Source organism: Neodiprion fabricii, chromosome 4, assembly GCF_021155785.1.
Source record: "Neodiprion fabricii isolate iyNeoFabr1 chromosome 4, iyNeoFabr1.1, whole genome shotgun sequence".
Lineage (NCBI taxonomy): Eukaryota > Metazoa > Arthropoda > Insecta > Hymenoptera > Diprionidae > Neodiprion > Neodiprion fabricii.
The window spans coordinates 35369111-35384350 of record NC_060242.1 but is presented as its reverse complement, the minus strand read 5'-3'; the positions used below and the strand labels follow the sequence as shown (position 1 = coordinate 35384350).

Sequence of the window (15240 nt, the reverse complement as noted above, 5' to 3'; positions counted from 1 at the left end):
CGAAACCAAACTAGGAAATTAATACCTCATTTCAATTGGTTTCGCTTCCGCTTCGATGCAGTAGGTATATAAAGGGACGCAAACTGCAGCGAACATTCATATAACCGAGAACTAAAAAAGACGTATAAATTGAAGAAAAATAAATAATGCTAGGACTTGAAATGAAAAATGGCGAGAGAAAAGTGCAGCTTGGAAAAGTTAGCCAAGTCGTATAAACGTTTTAAATTTCAATTCCATGCGAGGTAGCTAATCCAGCGTCATTTCGCTACCGACCAATTTCTCACCCTCATTTGGCGTGAGTAAGAAAATGTCGCGTTTTTACGAATCTCGTGAGCATAATGTCATATATGTATGGATTCGATAAGGGTTGTATACAGTAATGACCGACAGTGACGGTGTTAGTGATCGATCTACAACACGGCTGCGCGTTTCCGCCTGTTGAAACAAATTGCTGTACATGTACGATTATTACAGTCACCGTATTAAAATACAATACCGGGCAATCAGGTACGTATATTATACGGAAAGGCGGTTTTCACTGCGATATATACACGACGACGTGAGCAGATAACCATAAAGTGACGACACCATGCTATCATGTATTTTCCTAATTGATAGGCAAACTCGACTGCGTCGATTAATCAAAAGTTTGACTTGCAGGGATTATTAGCGAACATTCGCGTACACGTATTACTGCATTCTCGATTCCCGCTCGATGCGAACGAAAGAGTGTATGGAATAACGTTCAGCAAACTTTGTTCATAAATTAACGATTTATCTGCCACCCCCCATAGGATTACCTGCAAGCGCGTACAATTCTTGATACGAGTTATAAACGAAACTGAAAGCGAACATCATTCAGCAGCAATACTTTTTAAGTTCACATTTCGTTTCTCTTTCCATTATAACGGTAAAATATTTTATCCAAGATTCAGAGTTCTTTACAACATTGCGGGTGGAAATAATTGCAAAAAATAATGTGACTTTGATACGAAAACATGTGGATTTAGGAGTCGAAAAGTAATAACAGATGTAAAAAAAAGAAATAAAATACCCATGAATATTCGTACGCAGGATCTACGTAATAACTCTTCAAGTCTGAAAAAAAAAAAAATGGCGAGATTTTAGGGGACCGGCACGTATACCGAAAACTGAGAGAAAAGGAAAGAATTGGTTGTAATTAGGGGAGTTTTCGACCAGGTAAAAGATACGATTCGAGATTAGAGATTTATCTAGAATGCACGGGGATCGACGATGCTTATGGGAGGAACAATATTCCGGTTTCCAGCCTTGCCTAGCCCCGGGAGACTGGAGATCTCCAACTCTGGACCAGCGCACCGTTATGTTACCTCACCTATCATCAACCCACCTACCTACTAAACTTTATACACTCGAATCCTGGAGTAGGTTGGACCGTATATGCAATGCTGTTAGGCAAGGTTAGTCGCTTCTCGTGAACCGCGTTGGGTTTTGTCAATTTCATATCATCGAACACGTCTACCCGTAAGGAAGGAAGAAAACTTCAATTCGTTAGTTTGCACTAAGAATTTAACTCGCAAATCATACACGAAGACGTTAATGACCCTCTAATAGGAATATTCATATATTTCGTTGTTTAAAATTTTCAACACTCCGAAACAAGCTTTGTGGCATTTTTTTTCTTCTTCTTTTTAACATTGATTGTACGTACAGGTATTTGAGGACGAATTCCGACCTTGAGAAATCTTACCACACCGATTTATGAGTGTACACCGTGATACTTGAAGACACACGTGTCGTGCATGGGACACGCAAATCCTTTTCGACCGACCTTCCGGACGGGAAAACTGTTTGTTTTTCCAAACGGAGAGTCGGTAAGTAAGTCTGCGAGAATACTCGGGTCACCAACATCCAACATACTAGTGTCCGTTTGTTTGGATTACAGAGAGAATGTGCGAGTGTAAAATATGGAAATATTCGATGCCTGCCTTAGCAGACTTCATGGTTAATTTCTTTTCTTTTTTTTTTTAATATTGATTCCGTACTTGTGACGTTATCGAAACGACGAGTAGCGAATTTATGCCACGGAAATTCGAAACCTTATACCGAATTATAACAAATGAACATGATAACGGGTATGTTCGCCGATCTGAATCTTCAGATTATTATGATCGCGGCATTTCAGTTAGCTGCCTATTCAAATTCACGCACTGTTTCGCATTTTCTGTTGTAAAGTGGGGCTTATTATTATTACATTATCATTGCAGAAGGCGGGATTGTTTCTTTTTTTTTTTCTCTCACTTCTCTACGTAGGTACATACATTTGTTTTCTCTTACAGTCTTTTTCTTTTTTCCTTTTTTATCAAGCTAGCGTATCTAATTGCGAGTGAATACTCGATTTGAGTAGGCATCTCTCCGCCGGCCTGTCTTTCCTCTTCCGGTTTCTGCGTTAAAAATTTACAAACTTCCTGTCCGTGCTGCATGGAGATATAACACAACGCGATTTGAGCCGCTGCACGAAGCGCACAGATATTAAATTGACGACAAATGCAAGATTCAACGAAACTGAGGAACTCCTCGATGATTTTCAACCAACGAAACCGAGAACATTGATCTGAAATTATCGCAGATACGATTCCGATCAAATCTCTAGTTTATATCTGCATATCAGATTCAAGCATCTATCATCTCTTTATTTCTATATTCTATTATACTGTATTACATGTATGAAATTATACGTCACGGGTTTACCTCTCTGACGTGCACAATCATTTTTTACTCATGCCGATTATGTTGAAATCGAACAACGTTCATTCATCAGGAAATATACAACACAACATGCAAGGATATACATTTTACGTATGATGCGATTGCGGTGCTTTATAAAAGTTACTCAATTAATCACGTGGCGTGACTAATCGTATGGTACTTCTCAACGTCAAGTAAAGTCCAGCACCGTTTACCCAACTTAATTTATATATCAAACAAGTGCATAGATTTCCTTGTCGTCTGTATTAAAGAATTCTTTTTTCAAAATTATTCACATGTATGAATTGCTTTTATCAACCTGTTCGCAATGTCCGTATTGAATGCCGTTAGATATATCAATATATGCGATGTACCGTATAATATATACAATGTGTTCTTAGTATTGCTGATTTATCGATCGATTGATAATCCGTGGGGCTCGTACTTAGCTAACATCAAGCAAAGACACGCTGCGTGACGTTTAACACATTGATATACCTGTATCGGTAGGTAATGCAATAAAAATACATCACGTATGAAATTTGGGTCGTGTGCGGCATTTGCAATAAATAAAAACTAACAGTTCTTTACATCTATCGTTGAGGTAATCTTTTTCGACCATACCATTTTTGTCGCCGGCCCGTATATGTACGTACAATGTGTGATAACTGGGACGACGGTTACGTCATAATGTAATAATATGTATTAATATACATATATGATACATACACGCGTATATACTCAACGTACGGGATATTTTTCATTACATCGTACTGCGTTATGTACGTTATACACTTATTTACGCCAATCTTCGACCTTGTACTAATTACTAGCGTGAAAGTAATTATCATCTGGATTTGCGTATTATTATTATTATTATTATTCGTATTTATTGCTTTTCGTTTTTATTTTAATTCTTCGCATCGTTAGACAGACTATAAGAAGATGGGAAAGATTTCTTAGTAAGATTTAAGAGGATTGAGAAAGAAGATGCGATTTATGGCAGTAATTTAAACACAGAATAGATCCACTCTTATCTTATCTTCTATTATTAAACTGATTTAACATCATGATCTTTTCTTAATAATATTCTGTTGATTATCTTTGTGTTCACAGTTAAAAATAATTATTGCAATTACTGGATAGGAATCTGTAAATTGGAACAATCGTGTTTTGCTTACACTATTGTAAAATTGATTGTACGCCACGATGATTAAATACCAATAGAACTTTTGAAATATTCCTCGCTCGTCAAGACGAGAGATATTGGGTTAAAAATAATGTATGAAAATATGGGATTGATACTTGGAGCGATGGATCAAAGGCGTGATCAAAGTCAAATTGAAAAATTAAGTACTCACAAATCCGCTTGCTGTTTTATCCTTTCGGCTCGTCATTGTTCAGGGTTTGAGCCGCTATCCTCGCTGATACATTTCTCTGTTCCGTTCTCCTCCAACGTCCTGAAATTTAATTCAACATTTAAATAAAAGAAGATAAAATAATTGAATCAAATTTCTTTCATTCCAGAGAATTAGAATTAACGGGTACTGAAATTTCAAAAGATATACTCGATTCTAATTATTACTGCCAACCTAAGCACTTCGAGCAACTGACACAGCTGGACTTGACTTGAATGTGTACAACTCATGCATCGAGTGTGGTTCAAGATAACGAACTAATTGAGATAACATTTGATGATGTGTTTGGAGATCAGATAGAATGTGGAGTAGTTTTTTTTTTAGTACGTTAATCACCAGTTTTTGTTTGTTTACTATCGAAACTTGGTGCATATATTTCATGCGATTAAATTTATTCAAGACATTGGTGGTGATCGAATACAAATGGGCAGGTAACCAGTAACAGGTAAAAGCTTACGTATTTGTGTGAGTAAAACGGTTGATATTCTAAATTTAGAGAATTCCAACAGGTGGTACGTTGAAAGGAACGTGTAGCACTTGCGGAGAGCGAAGTAAGAGGGGGAAAGAGGATGAAATTATCCACTATATTCTACATTTAGTCGAAGAGGAGTAATTTGGACACACTAACCGATCAGCGAGTGAGCGAGAATTGCGCAAACGAGGGATTCGGCACTGACCTAACATAACCAAAGAACGCCGGGCATCATAAGACGCGGTTTCGAACCAGGATGATCACGTATTTGCAAATTTACGAGCGTTCGAAGATCGCGAGAAGGGCGATTATTTGGCATGTCGCGTTGGCTTTGACGAGAGACGGAGTGTCGATTCGAATGTGTGCAGGGCTTACAAGGAGAGGGGAACATGCTTGAAATTTGAAAGTCAATTTTGACAGTCGACGCTGGTGTCGGGTAATTTCAATTTTCAACGGTTACTTACCTCGCTCGCTGACAACAACGCCGAGCTTGCAATTAGACGAGTGACGGCGATGACGGTTATTTGGTAAAAATGCTAGGCACACGTGCGTGTCACACGATCTTCTTCACAGAACAAATTGCCAGCTGAACGCGCCAAGTTCACTCCGCACACCAGTTGGTCAATTCAACAACAACACATGACGTAGATTTTCCTTGAATAACACAACACGACTTGAACACAACCACCGACAACGCGATCGGCCAGAGGCGCTAATCTGACACCGGAAGACGATTCACGCTGTTTTGCGATATACGATTGCTGACGAGGAATCTCGGGGCAAACTTCACACCGCGCTTCAAATAGTTCACCGATGATCTTTTGTTTCAACGAGTTTCCAGAGAGCTATGATTCGAATTCTCGGAATTTTGCCACACGTTTTGTTATCGCTTTTTCAGACGGCAGATAACTTCCGGGCCTCCGCAATAACGAACCTCGCTTTTTTTACACTCGCAATTCTCACGGCTTGATTCGTCCAATCCCTGTGACGCGATTTTTACTCCACCTTGCCGCCGGAACAAGAACCTTTCACGTAGAGTCACCACTCAACTATAATATAACCGCATAACACATACGGTTCAATGAGACCACGAAGTAATGAGTGAGACTCTCGAATCGCACAGCTGTCTATCTATTCAATCGGCGGCAGATTTGAATTGGAGACAGAATAACAATAACAATAGTAAGCGCGGACGATAAATGTAACGTTGTAGTAACAAACGGTATCACTCTTGCTCTCAATACTGATATGAAACGTGCTTGGAATTCAACTAAGATTTTAATTGGCATAATTTACAATCTGTTTAGTGTATCAGTTTATCGAACGTATTTCATTACCAAATTATCACAATAATACAGATGTTGTATATGAACGGTATATGTAGGTATATGCTTACCAGCAGCACGAGAAATGTTTACAACTTCAAGGTACTACAAAGGTTCGCTTTTAGGATGCAAAACATTTATTTACGACTTTAAATTGAAATTAGATGAAATATCTGTACATATGCAACAGTCAAGAGTTATTTCTTTCGGCAGCATCAAAAATTTACAATCATCTATTATTATAATATATTTTTTTTTCTCAATGTTCCTGTACCAAACGTACAAATTACTTATTATAGCTATGAAATTTAAAAAAAAAATCTTATTCATTTTATTTTTTTCTTCTTATTGTTATTTCTTTTATCTTTTCAACTTCGAAAATAACTCGTTAAATTATCTCAAATCTTAGGGCAATTATTACTCTTAATTGATCTTTAACGCAATAAACACAGCATTTCTATAAAAATATATCTCTAATTTCGTTAAGATTAAAGTAAACTCCATGTTATGTAATTTGAACATGATTTTTTCGTTCATTTCTTTTTTTTTTTCTTTTAACAGTAGCTGTGGTATAAGTTATTAACACAAGTATTCAGTTCCGTTCGGCTTTGTTATACGTATGGTAGATAGTTTAATTGTATTGAAATTATATTTCTAATTGTTGAGAGAAAATTAAAGAGAATCTTTCGTCCTCTAAAACTAAATTTTACGCCATTTTGGGTTTCTTTACTTTAATTATGCATACATTTTTTTAATCAATGTTCTGATCAATATTGACTAATAAATTTTTCATTCTTCAAGGTATGAGAGAAAATATACAAACAAATATGTATCCATCCCACAACTTTTTTCCTTCAAATTCTTACATTTTAGCTATTTGCTTTTAAAATTTTTTTCTTTTTTATTCAACAAGTATTACTTTTTCTGACGTTCCTTTAACTCTAATCTCGCCTTAAATCTTGCCAAAAACTCTCTATTTTCGAAACATATTAATAAATAGGACGAGTCAAGGCATGGATAATATTAACTTGCGTGCGGCAGATTTGCAAAGCTTTTGCAGTTGAACTTCACCTAAGTAGTTAAAGCTACTACTTCACAATGTAAATTACCAAGTATAACATGTGATAATAGTTATATCATCAGAATGCTTAAACCATAACTTAAACAATGATGCAAAACGTACGTTAACTAATGATAATAATGATGATGTCAATAATATTAATAGTATTACTAAACTAATTTAAAGTGTAAGTAGTTTTATTTTTTTCATTAATAAATCGCACAATGTCTCATCACCCAGTTACATTGTAAGAAGAATATAGCGTAACTGACAGGGCTAATTTGGACTTGTACTGCGATATTATACATTTTCAGTTTTTCTTGTATAGATGCGTATGTAATGAAAATCCGGGCAATCTGCGGAACGCGTCGTATATAATTTAATGTGGAATAAATAAAACATTTTATTCATTGTGTTGGCAGTAAATGCATTTGTCTACAGATTGCACGAATGATAAAAAATAAAAACGTTCCCTACTTCTTTGGGACTTATATTTTTTGCCTTTTTTATTATTTTTTTTGTTTACCTTTTAATTTTTTTTTTTTTTTTTTTTGTTTGCCTTTTACTCTTTTTTTTGTGTTTACCTTTTTCTGTTATAATTTTTTTATGAGTACTCTCATTATACGCTCGAACTTGAACAGTATATTCATGTGTTTGAATGAATAATTAAGATGTACCACAAAGCATAATTGAAAGGCTCTGCCGCACTTAGATGTCAATTGTACTAAAAATAAAAATAGGGTATTCGGTTTAGTTCACATTACAAAATAAAGCCTTTGAATTACCTCGTACGATAATTTCACGGACATATATGTTAAACGGTTATTGAGTAAAATTCATTTGCCAGAGTACGGTATTCAAATCGTGTCTATTTTTAACTTCCCAGTGACCAACGATACATAAACGGGGAAAAATAATTTGATTTCAATTCACCGTATAATCTCAGGTAGTTGAGTAGGCTTTATGCACTCACACACACGTATTAAACTTAGCATTGACAATTTTTCGCCAACACCTGTTGAATCAAATGTGTAAACGCGTAAATACCCGTTACTTACTTATAAATCCGCAATTACAAGTGATTATATAATTACAATTTAGTTTAGGTTTAAAAGTCAATTGATGGTAAATTGTAAGACGTTGATCTACCTATACATTTTCACATACACATCATTTTTAATATTTCTGACACTCTAACTCAACATTGGCTAATCAATGACTAAACAATACAGTTATTAACGAAGTTTTACAAAATAAGAGAAAACTGTCTTTTTTTTTTTAATTTTTTAATTTTTCCTTATTTTTTTTTTTTTTGCTTTGATATTATATTTTTGTTACCATTTCGCGAAAGAGTATTCCTCAACTTGTTTATGAAAAAAAAAGTCGCAACTAATTACAAAACATAGGAATTGTTCGTTTATCAGTTTCATGCTATGTACAAGCTACACATATATAATATATAATAATAATAATATTATTATAATTAATAGTAACAAATAATAGTGTACTATTTGCAATTAATGTACATGTGGATCTACCGCTGTATCGGATGTTGAAAATATTAATTTTATCGATTTTAATCGAATCTTTAACGCATAGAAATATGATCAGGTAATTTATAAGTAAGATTATTTAGATAAAGTTTCATTAAATAGATTTCACGATCCGAGGCAGCGATCAAGTTTTTTTTTTCCTCCATGAATCAGCAAAACTTATGCCTTATTGAATATGTCTAAACGTAAATGATGTTTCTTTGATTGGAATTTTTTTCACAGTTTAGAAATCTAATTTGATGGATGTTAAATTGATTAATATAATAATTGAAGTGATTCGTGAAAATATTACTGAAATCTTTTCAATTATTATAGACACAAATCAATATATTGTATTGTATTGTAAATACGTAATGTATGTATATGATAATAATAGTTAATAAAAGTAACATGAAAATAATATTCGTATCTCACCCTGCTTGTTTTGCCACTCTGTATGAATAGAACAATCTTTACAGTTCAATATTTATTACTGACATTCATTCCCACATATTCGGAAATTATAATATGGGTAGTTAAAATTGCGAATTGATGAATCCACCCAACCCGTTTTCTTACAGATATCGAGATTATATAGCATAAATCACAGACTGAAAATTATTAATTCTACTCGTAGTGCTAATATTTCAACGATAATTATTATTATTTCAGTCAAACATTATCTTAGATCTTTTGAGAGACCTTTTTTGTCTTTGATGCCCCTATTTAAAACAGAGATTGAAATGGTTGTCCCAATACAACACGTTTTGTACAATCTACTAGCATAGCTAAGTTTTACTAGAAAAAAAATTATATTAGGAAAAAAAAGGCCGTTAAGCGTCATGTGACTTATGCTACCTAAATTAAAAAACGTGAGAGGTAACAAATAGATTTTTTCGATTATATCAAAACTCTCATTCAATTGTTTGATTTTTAGTCCATCAATACATTAATACATATTTTTTAGAGCGAAGACGAAGGTGTATCAATTTTGAAATATTTGTTCGAAATTTTCAGCCGGACCACTGGATATCAGTACAAACAGTGTGGATAATTATCATTATTTTCTCACTTTTTTTCTTCTAAATATATATATCTCCGATATGGAGTAACTAGCAGATTTTGCTATTTTGTCATAAAAAAGTAAGATAGTTTGAACAGCATTAATATAAATTCTATCAACAGCTATACACAACTGTCTGTGTTTCAATATCTTTTAGAAAAGAGAATATTTTTTTTCAACACTATCTCAAACTAGGCGTAAAATGCATTTCACTGTACTTCACACCGGTTTATGATATCCAGTATTACCTATGTATTCGCTAAGATCACTCAGAGGTAACAAAAACACTGACCCTTCAACATTTCCCATTTTAGTTTTAGAAAGTAGTACGGAAAGTCGCGAAAAAAAAGAATAAGAACGAGAAAAAAAATTCTCAAATTACATATTTTAAAATTAAGACTATCGTGAAGGGTTTGCATCGGTCAACAGTAGTTCCAATGGTGCATACCTTTCAATTTTCAATGATTGAATCCTGTTTAAATGTTGATTAAGAGTATTAGCTGCAATCGGTTCACATGGTGCAACGCTGGGAGGCGTGACTCCGATCGTCTCCACTAATGTCATAACAAAAGTTGACCAATCGCCAGCCATCGTATCCTCAACTGGAGATAATGTTTCAGCTTGTTCTAACACCGAGGCTATAACCGATACTCCAAACTGCAGTAACAATAAACCAAATTAAGTTAAAACCACTGTAAATATGTAACGATCAGACAAGAAATTACGAGTCAAAAATGGTACAAACCTTGTTTGTTAAAGCAAATGCTAGGCTGTTGTTTTTTAGTGGTAGAGATGCTGACTCAACCAATGCCTTCGCTAGGCGTAGAACAGAGCCGAAATCAGTTATGGTATGTAACCACCTTCGAAATTCAGGATAAAAGTTTGTCAGTAAATGAGAATCCCTGCGCCCTATAACTACCAATCCACGAACCAATCCAGTCCACAGATCGCCTAGCTGAGAGCTGTATTCAGTTACGCTCATGTGTGGCAGCAGTCGAAGTAACAACATCTGCAATTGATTTTCCGATCACATAAAGGACCATTTTGTCAATCGATGTATGACGTTTGTTACTCTACAATGTTAAACCAGACCCTTCATGTAAATACTGACCTTTCCTTTGCGAATGCTGAGCAAAGCGGCTAATTTATCATTTCGCAATATTTGCAGAAACGAAGCTATTAGTTTGCCAATCAGTTCAACTTTGGACTCTTTGATTGGTTTCTTTTCTCCTTCTCCTTCCTGCTGTTGTTGGTGTTGCTGTTCAGCTGCTGCTAATAGAGCTAAAGGATTAGTCAGATCTTCGAGCTTTAACTGCAACGTGTACAACTGGAAAAAAAAGAACAAAGAGAATAACTAGTTGAAACATGATGTTGAATAATTGTAAACATTTCAAACTTACTCTTTCGATCTCTAGTAGAAGTTGACGTGTTTTTTTCGAGTCTTTCTGTTGTGAATGTGGTGCTTGCTGAGGATCGTTGTTTGGAACCACGTCCATGTCAATTATCTTGCGAGGAGCAGTCACACTACCACATTGAAGCTTACCAAGCGAATTTTCAAACTGCATGGGCGTGTAAACTACCTTTGTCAGTATATGTTGTTGCTGATCTCTATCCCTGTTGTGATATACAAATTATTGACATTTAGAGAATAAAATATTATTATCGAATTTATGAGCTTTGTTTGGTTTTCATGTCGAAAAAATATCGAGTATATCTACCTGGAATCTCTATGGTGGCCATTGTTGTTATGATGCCTTCTGTCCTTGTGTTCCTGATTTTCGTTCAGTTTGTTTTGCCTGTCGCAAAATACAGTGTAATAATAATCTTCGACATATGGCTGGTTGGTGTTCAGTTGCAACAGCTGGATGTTGATCAGCCATTGTTTCTCACGATTACTCATAAGGCCGGCGTACTCATCGTAGTCACCCATTGGACCACTCGATCCATTCATACCTTGATAGTGGTGCTGTTGATGATACCGTTGATTATTTCGGTTGTGATTATGATGAGGGTATTGGTTGTTCTTGAAAAATGGCTGGTGAGTAGGTGGTTGATGACCAGATGGCTGGTCATTGGAATGGAACGGTCGATTGTTCTGAACTGTTCGCTGATTTCCTGAATGGGGAGAGTGCTGTTGATGATGGTTCATTTGATTGTTAGCAAATGGCGGCATCATCGTTTGTTCAGGACGCAGTAATTGAGGTGGAGGGAGTCCTGGATAAGGTGGTTGCTAAAAGTAAAGCAAATACCACTTCAATTTCAGGTGTTACATTACTCCTTCTCTTTGCTTTCACTCCTCTCAACTACTCACGAACTAATCTTTATGAGAAATTTTTCGTTACTTTAGGATCGCTACAAATTTTGACATGAATAATATTCCAATATTTATATATTATTTTCAGATTCAATGTCAAGAACAAAACCTTACTGAACTCAAAACTTTTTGACTTTTCCAAGTTTTACAGATTTGTAGCAAACCTGTATTCTTTCATGTTATGAATAACTTACAGGATAATTATTACGAAATGAAGGTGGTGGAGGCTGCCTTTGAGCTCCTGGTGGCATCATCAAATGAGGAGGCATAGGGTACCTTAGCATGTTACCTTGTTGATCTGAAAAAAACATTGAGATACGATTTGGGGCAGTCAAGTTTCACATACAAAATTTTTTTACCAACATGATAATGAAAATGCTTGAAAATATATAGATGGTTCTACTCACTAGGAAGCAGTCTGTGGTGCTGCATAAACTGAGGTGGTGGTGGTCTCACTTGAGGAGGTAAGATGACACGAGGACCTGGAAGGCCTAATCCTGGGGGAAAACGAGGAGGTGGTAGGCCTTTCATTTGAAGTTCACCCAATGGTACGGAATCGAACAAGAATGGTCCACCTGATGAATGTTGTTGTTGTTGCTGCTGCTGCTGCTGCTGTTGTTGTTGCTGTTGCTGCTGTTGCTGATAGTGTAACTGTTGTTGCTGTTGCTGTTGATGATGGTGCTGCTGCTGTTGCTGCTGCTGCTGCTGCTGCTGCTGCTGCTGCTGCTGCTGCTGTTGTTGTTGTTGTTGATGGTGTTGTTGGAGATGCAGTTGAGGAGGTAGAGGTTTAGCAAGACCTGGAGGCGGTCTACTAGCGATGAGACCTCGCTCCAATTCCTCAACAGTGCAGACATTTTTAAGGGTAGATGAAATCGAAGGACGCTGTTGAATTCTCGGCATAGGAAAGCTCGTTGGGCTGTCCCAAACACCTGGTCGTGGCGTTGTCCCATCTCTATCATCTAGTACCAAGTGTGACAAGCTATCTTCGATATCTATTTCAATGCCATTCTAAAAATGAAAGAATAAAATATTGTGCTTTAAATTGCATCAATCTTGATTTTAATAATTGAACTATCCAGTAAATGCAATATATAATAAAACCATCTGAATTTTTGTATTCCAAATCGGGGCAAAATAACAAATCTGTGTATCATACAAGATTAAAATCAATCATTAAACTTGAAAAGTAGACTGTTTGTGAAAAATCTTAAATTTTGCGGAATCTTGCCCAAGACAAGCAGTTACAAACCCGGTGTAAAGGTAAGCTGGGCGGCTGCTGTCTACAGGACTCGGTGATTCGGGCCAATTTCTCATGATCTTGCTCCCAATCTCCACCTGTTGCTTCCGCTCCGAATGTTTCATCGTTCAATGCATCATATTCATCTTCTTCACCAATAATATCTTCATCTTCCAATGGTCCATCAAATCCATCTTCTAGGCCATCACCCTGTTAAATTTGAGGAATCATACAACAAACGACAAACATTCATCAATCCAGTAGAGAACACATGCAATAGATTGAACGTGCTAGTAATATCGGATGTTATATTTTGCAAATAACTCGAGATCATATTACTTGGTATTTTGACGAATTGGAACTCTGGGTTTCAACAAATAAATACTGAATGAGAAAAAGAGATCAGAGCATTAAAGTGCAAACAGAGACACCTTACTGAGTTGACAAATTAATTTTGAAACTGTTGTACGTGCGAAATTATAGAAACATAACCTATGAGTTATGGCTGACGGTTGAGCTTGGAAGCCGCTGAAATTCTCAGAAAAATCTTGCGAGATTTGATGAAATTTTCACGGTTAGCGACATTCAATGTTATTGACCTTTCCGGGGCGGGGATAATGAAAGACTTAGGTTATGTATAGTACATTCGTGGCCGTATCAGAATTCACATCCGTGAAAACGTTGTTTGCATCTTGGCTGGTGCAGGGTTAATGTTTAGCGTGATTTCCGTACATGCGAGCGTAAGAAAGATGAGGGATTGTGAAACGTCGACGTGAAATATCATAAAAGGCATTAGCCGCGCGATATGCTATAAAAATAACAAATTTTCGATCCATGCTGTACCGCGACGCGGTCGAAACGCGAAAAAATCAAGGGTTTCCCATCGGCGATACCTTTCCGATCAAAGGAAAATTCCGAACAAATTTAACGAGAAATAATATAGCCAAATACAACTTACAGCGAGAGATGTGTCAAATCCGAAAAAAGAGTCTGCCATTTGTCAAAATTAAATTCGCAAAATGTCATGATCCGACTAAACGTCAAGCGCTGGAAAAGACATCAGCTGTCATGGCGGTCACGACTAACCACGGACTTCCCGACAGGCTTTCGGTATTCCCCGTCAGAGAACGCAACACATCGCGATGGGTCAAATTCACTGTCCCTCAAGCCGCGTTTTCAACCAGTGTTTCAACCCCTCATTTCATAGATGCCATTTATTATTTGCCACGTTAATCAGAGAATGGTACGAAATTTGAAATACGATAATCAAATCATTTGTTCATGGCCCAAGGTACGCTAATAAGAAAGAATATCGAATGCTACCTCAAAATTATACATATTACGTCTATCTATTGCCCTCTCCGATAATTCCGATTTCCACCACGCATAAGCGCTGTAATAGGTATGAAACCGGAAGTCAAGTCCGAACGGATCCCAAAGTATTCAAGTGTTCTGGCGGGTTCACGTTTAGCTATGTCAATTCGCAGAGTGTTCCACGAAGACGAAAAAATATACTATAGCGAAACTTTTGAAAATCTGAAATTTTCTTCCAATGTACAGGATTCTTTTCACCTGTGTTTGTTTCAATTTACGTTTGCTTGACTTGTTTATCACCGAAAAATGCCGAAGACTAAACTTGGGAAAAACTCATCTGTTAATACGGCCTCCGACCGTAATGATATGAGCTTTACCCGCTGATGACAGTTGAAATATCCGAATCAACGTCGTTTAAGTCAGTGATTTAAATCTTTTTTCATCCTAGCTTTTCCTGAAATTGTCACCATCGATTTGTAGGATAACGAAATTGCCACAATACAGGAAATGAAAAATATCAAATACCATTGGCGATGGTTCGTAAGAAATATGCTTTAACTTTTCAAAACGATATCCTCTTTTATTATCATCATTATAATAATCACTTTTATTAGCTCTTAATCGAGGTATAATTTATCTACAGTTGTTCGGTCTAAAACAAGAACAACGATAAAACTCGTCAATTTATTTTATTACGGTGTGCTTAGAGTAACGTTGCGAATGTTATATGTGATATAATTTTTATACTTTTGTTTTAAAAGTACTATCAACATTTCAT

General features: G+C 36.1%; 3 protein-coding genes across 3 annotated transcripts in view; all 3 read right to left on the bottom strand.

Moving 5' to 3' along the window:
- Nucleotides 1-5502, bottom strand: part of LOC124180623 (protein diaphanous) — a 43236-nt gene extending 37734 nt beyond the window's left edge. The window contains exons 1-2 of the mRNA XM_046566377.1: nt 5082-5502; nt 4089-4187 (exon numbers count right to left, since the gene is read on the bottom strand). Of these exons, the coding sequence (XP_046422333.1) occupies nt 4089-4124 (36 nt within the window). The 5' untranslated portion in view covers nt 4125-4187; nt 5082-5502. The remainder of the gene's footprint in view (nt 1-4088; nt 4188-5081) is intronic.
- Nucleotides 5503-6436: 934 nt separating this feature from the next.
- Nucleotides 6437-14260, bottom strand: LOC124180625 (protein PAT1 homolog 1). Its single transcript, XM_046566379.1, has 9 exons — nt 14107-14260; nt 13161-13358; nt 12319-12919; nt 12106-12209; nt 11316-11827; nt 10998-11211; nt 10709-10924; nt 10343-10606; nt 6437-10254 (listed from the first exon to the last, which is right to left on the bottom strand). The coding sequence occupies exons 1-9, from the start codon at nt 14143-14145 to the stop codon at nt 9997-9999; spliced, it is 2406 nt and encodes an 801-aa protein (XP_046422335.1). The 5' UTR covers nt 14146-14260; the 3' UTR covers nt 6437-9996.
- Nucleotides 10997-15240, bottom strand: part of LOC124180626 (43 kDa receptor-associated protein of the synapse homolog) — a 50189-nt gene continuing 45945 nt past the window's right edge. The window contains exon 11 of the mRNA XM_046566380.1: nt 10997-11008. The gene's annotated coding sequence lies outside the window, so the exon portion shown is untranslated. The remainder of the gene's footprint in view (nt 11009-15240) is intronic.

What these genes read in the sequence shown, in the direction of transcription:
- LOC124180625 (XM_046566379.1), bottom strand. Translation starts at nt 14,145, where the DNA reads ATGGCAGACTCTTTTTTCGGATTTGACACATCTCTCGCT. An exon ending in CCAGCTTACCTTTACACCGG is followed by an intron (nt 12,920 to 13,160) that starts GTTTGTAACTGC and finishes TTTCATTTTTAG; the next exon opens with AATGGCATTGAAATAGATAT. An exon ending in GGCCACCATAGAGATTCCAG is followed by an intron (nt 11,212 to 11,315) that starts GTAGATATACTC and finishes ATATCACAACAG; the next exon opens with GGATAGAGATCAGCAACAAC.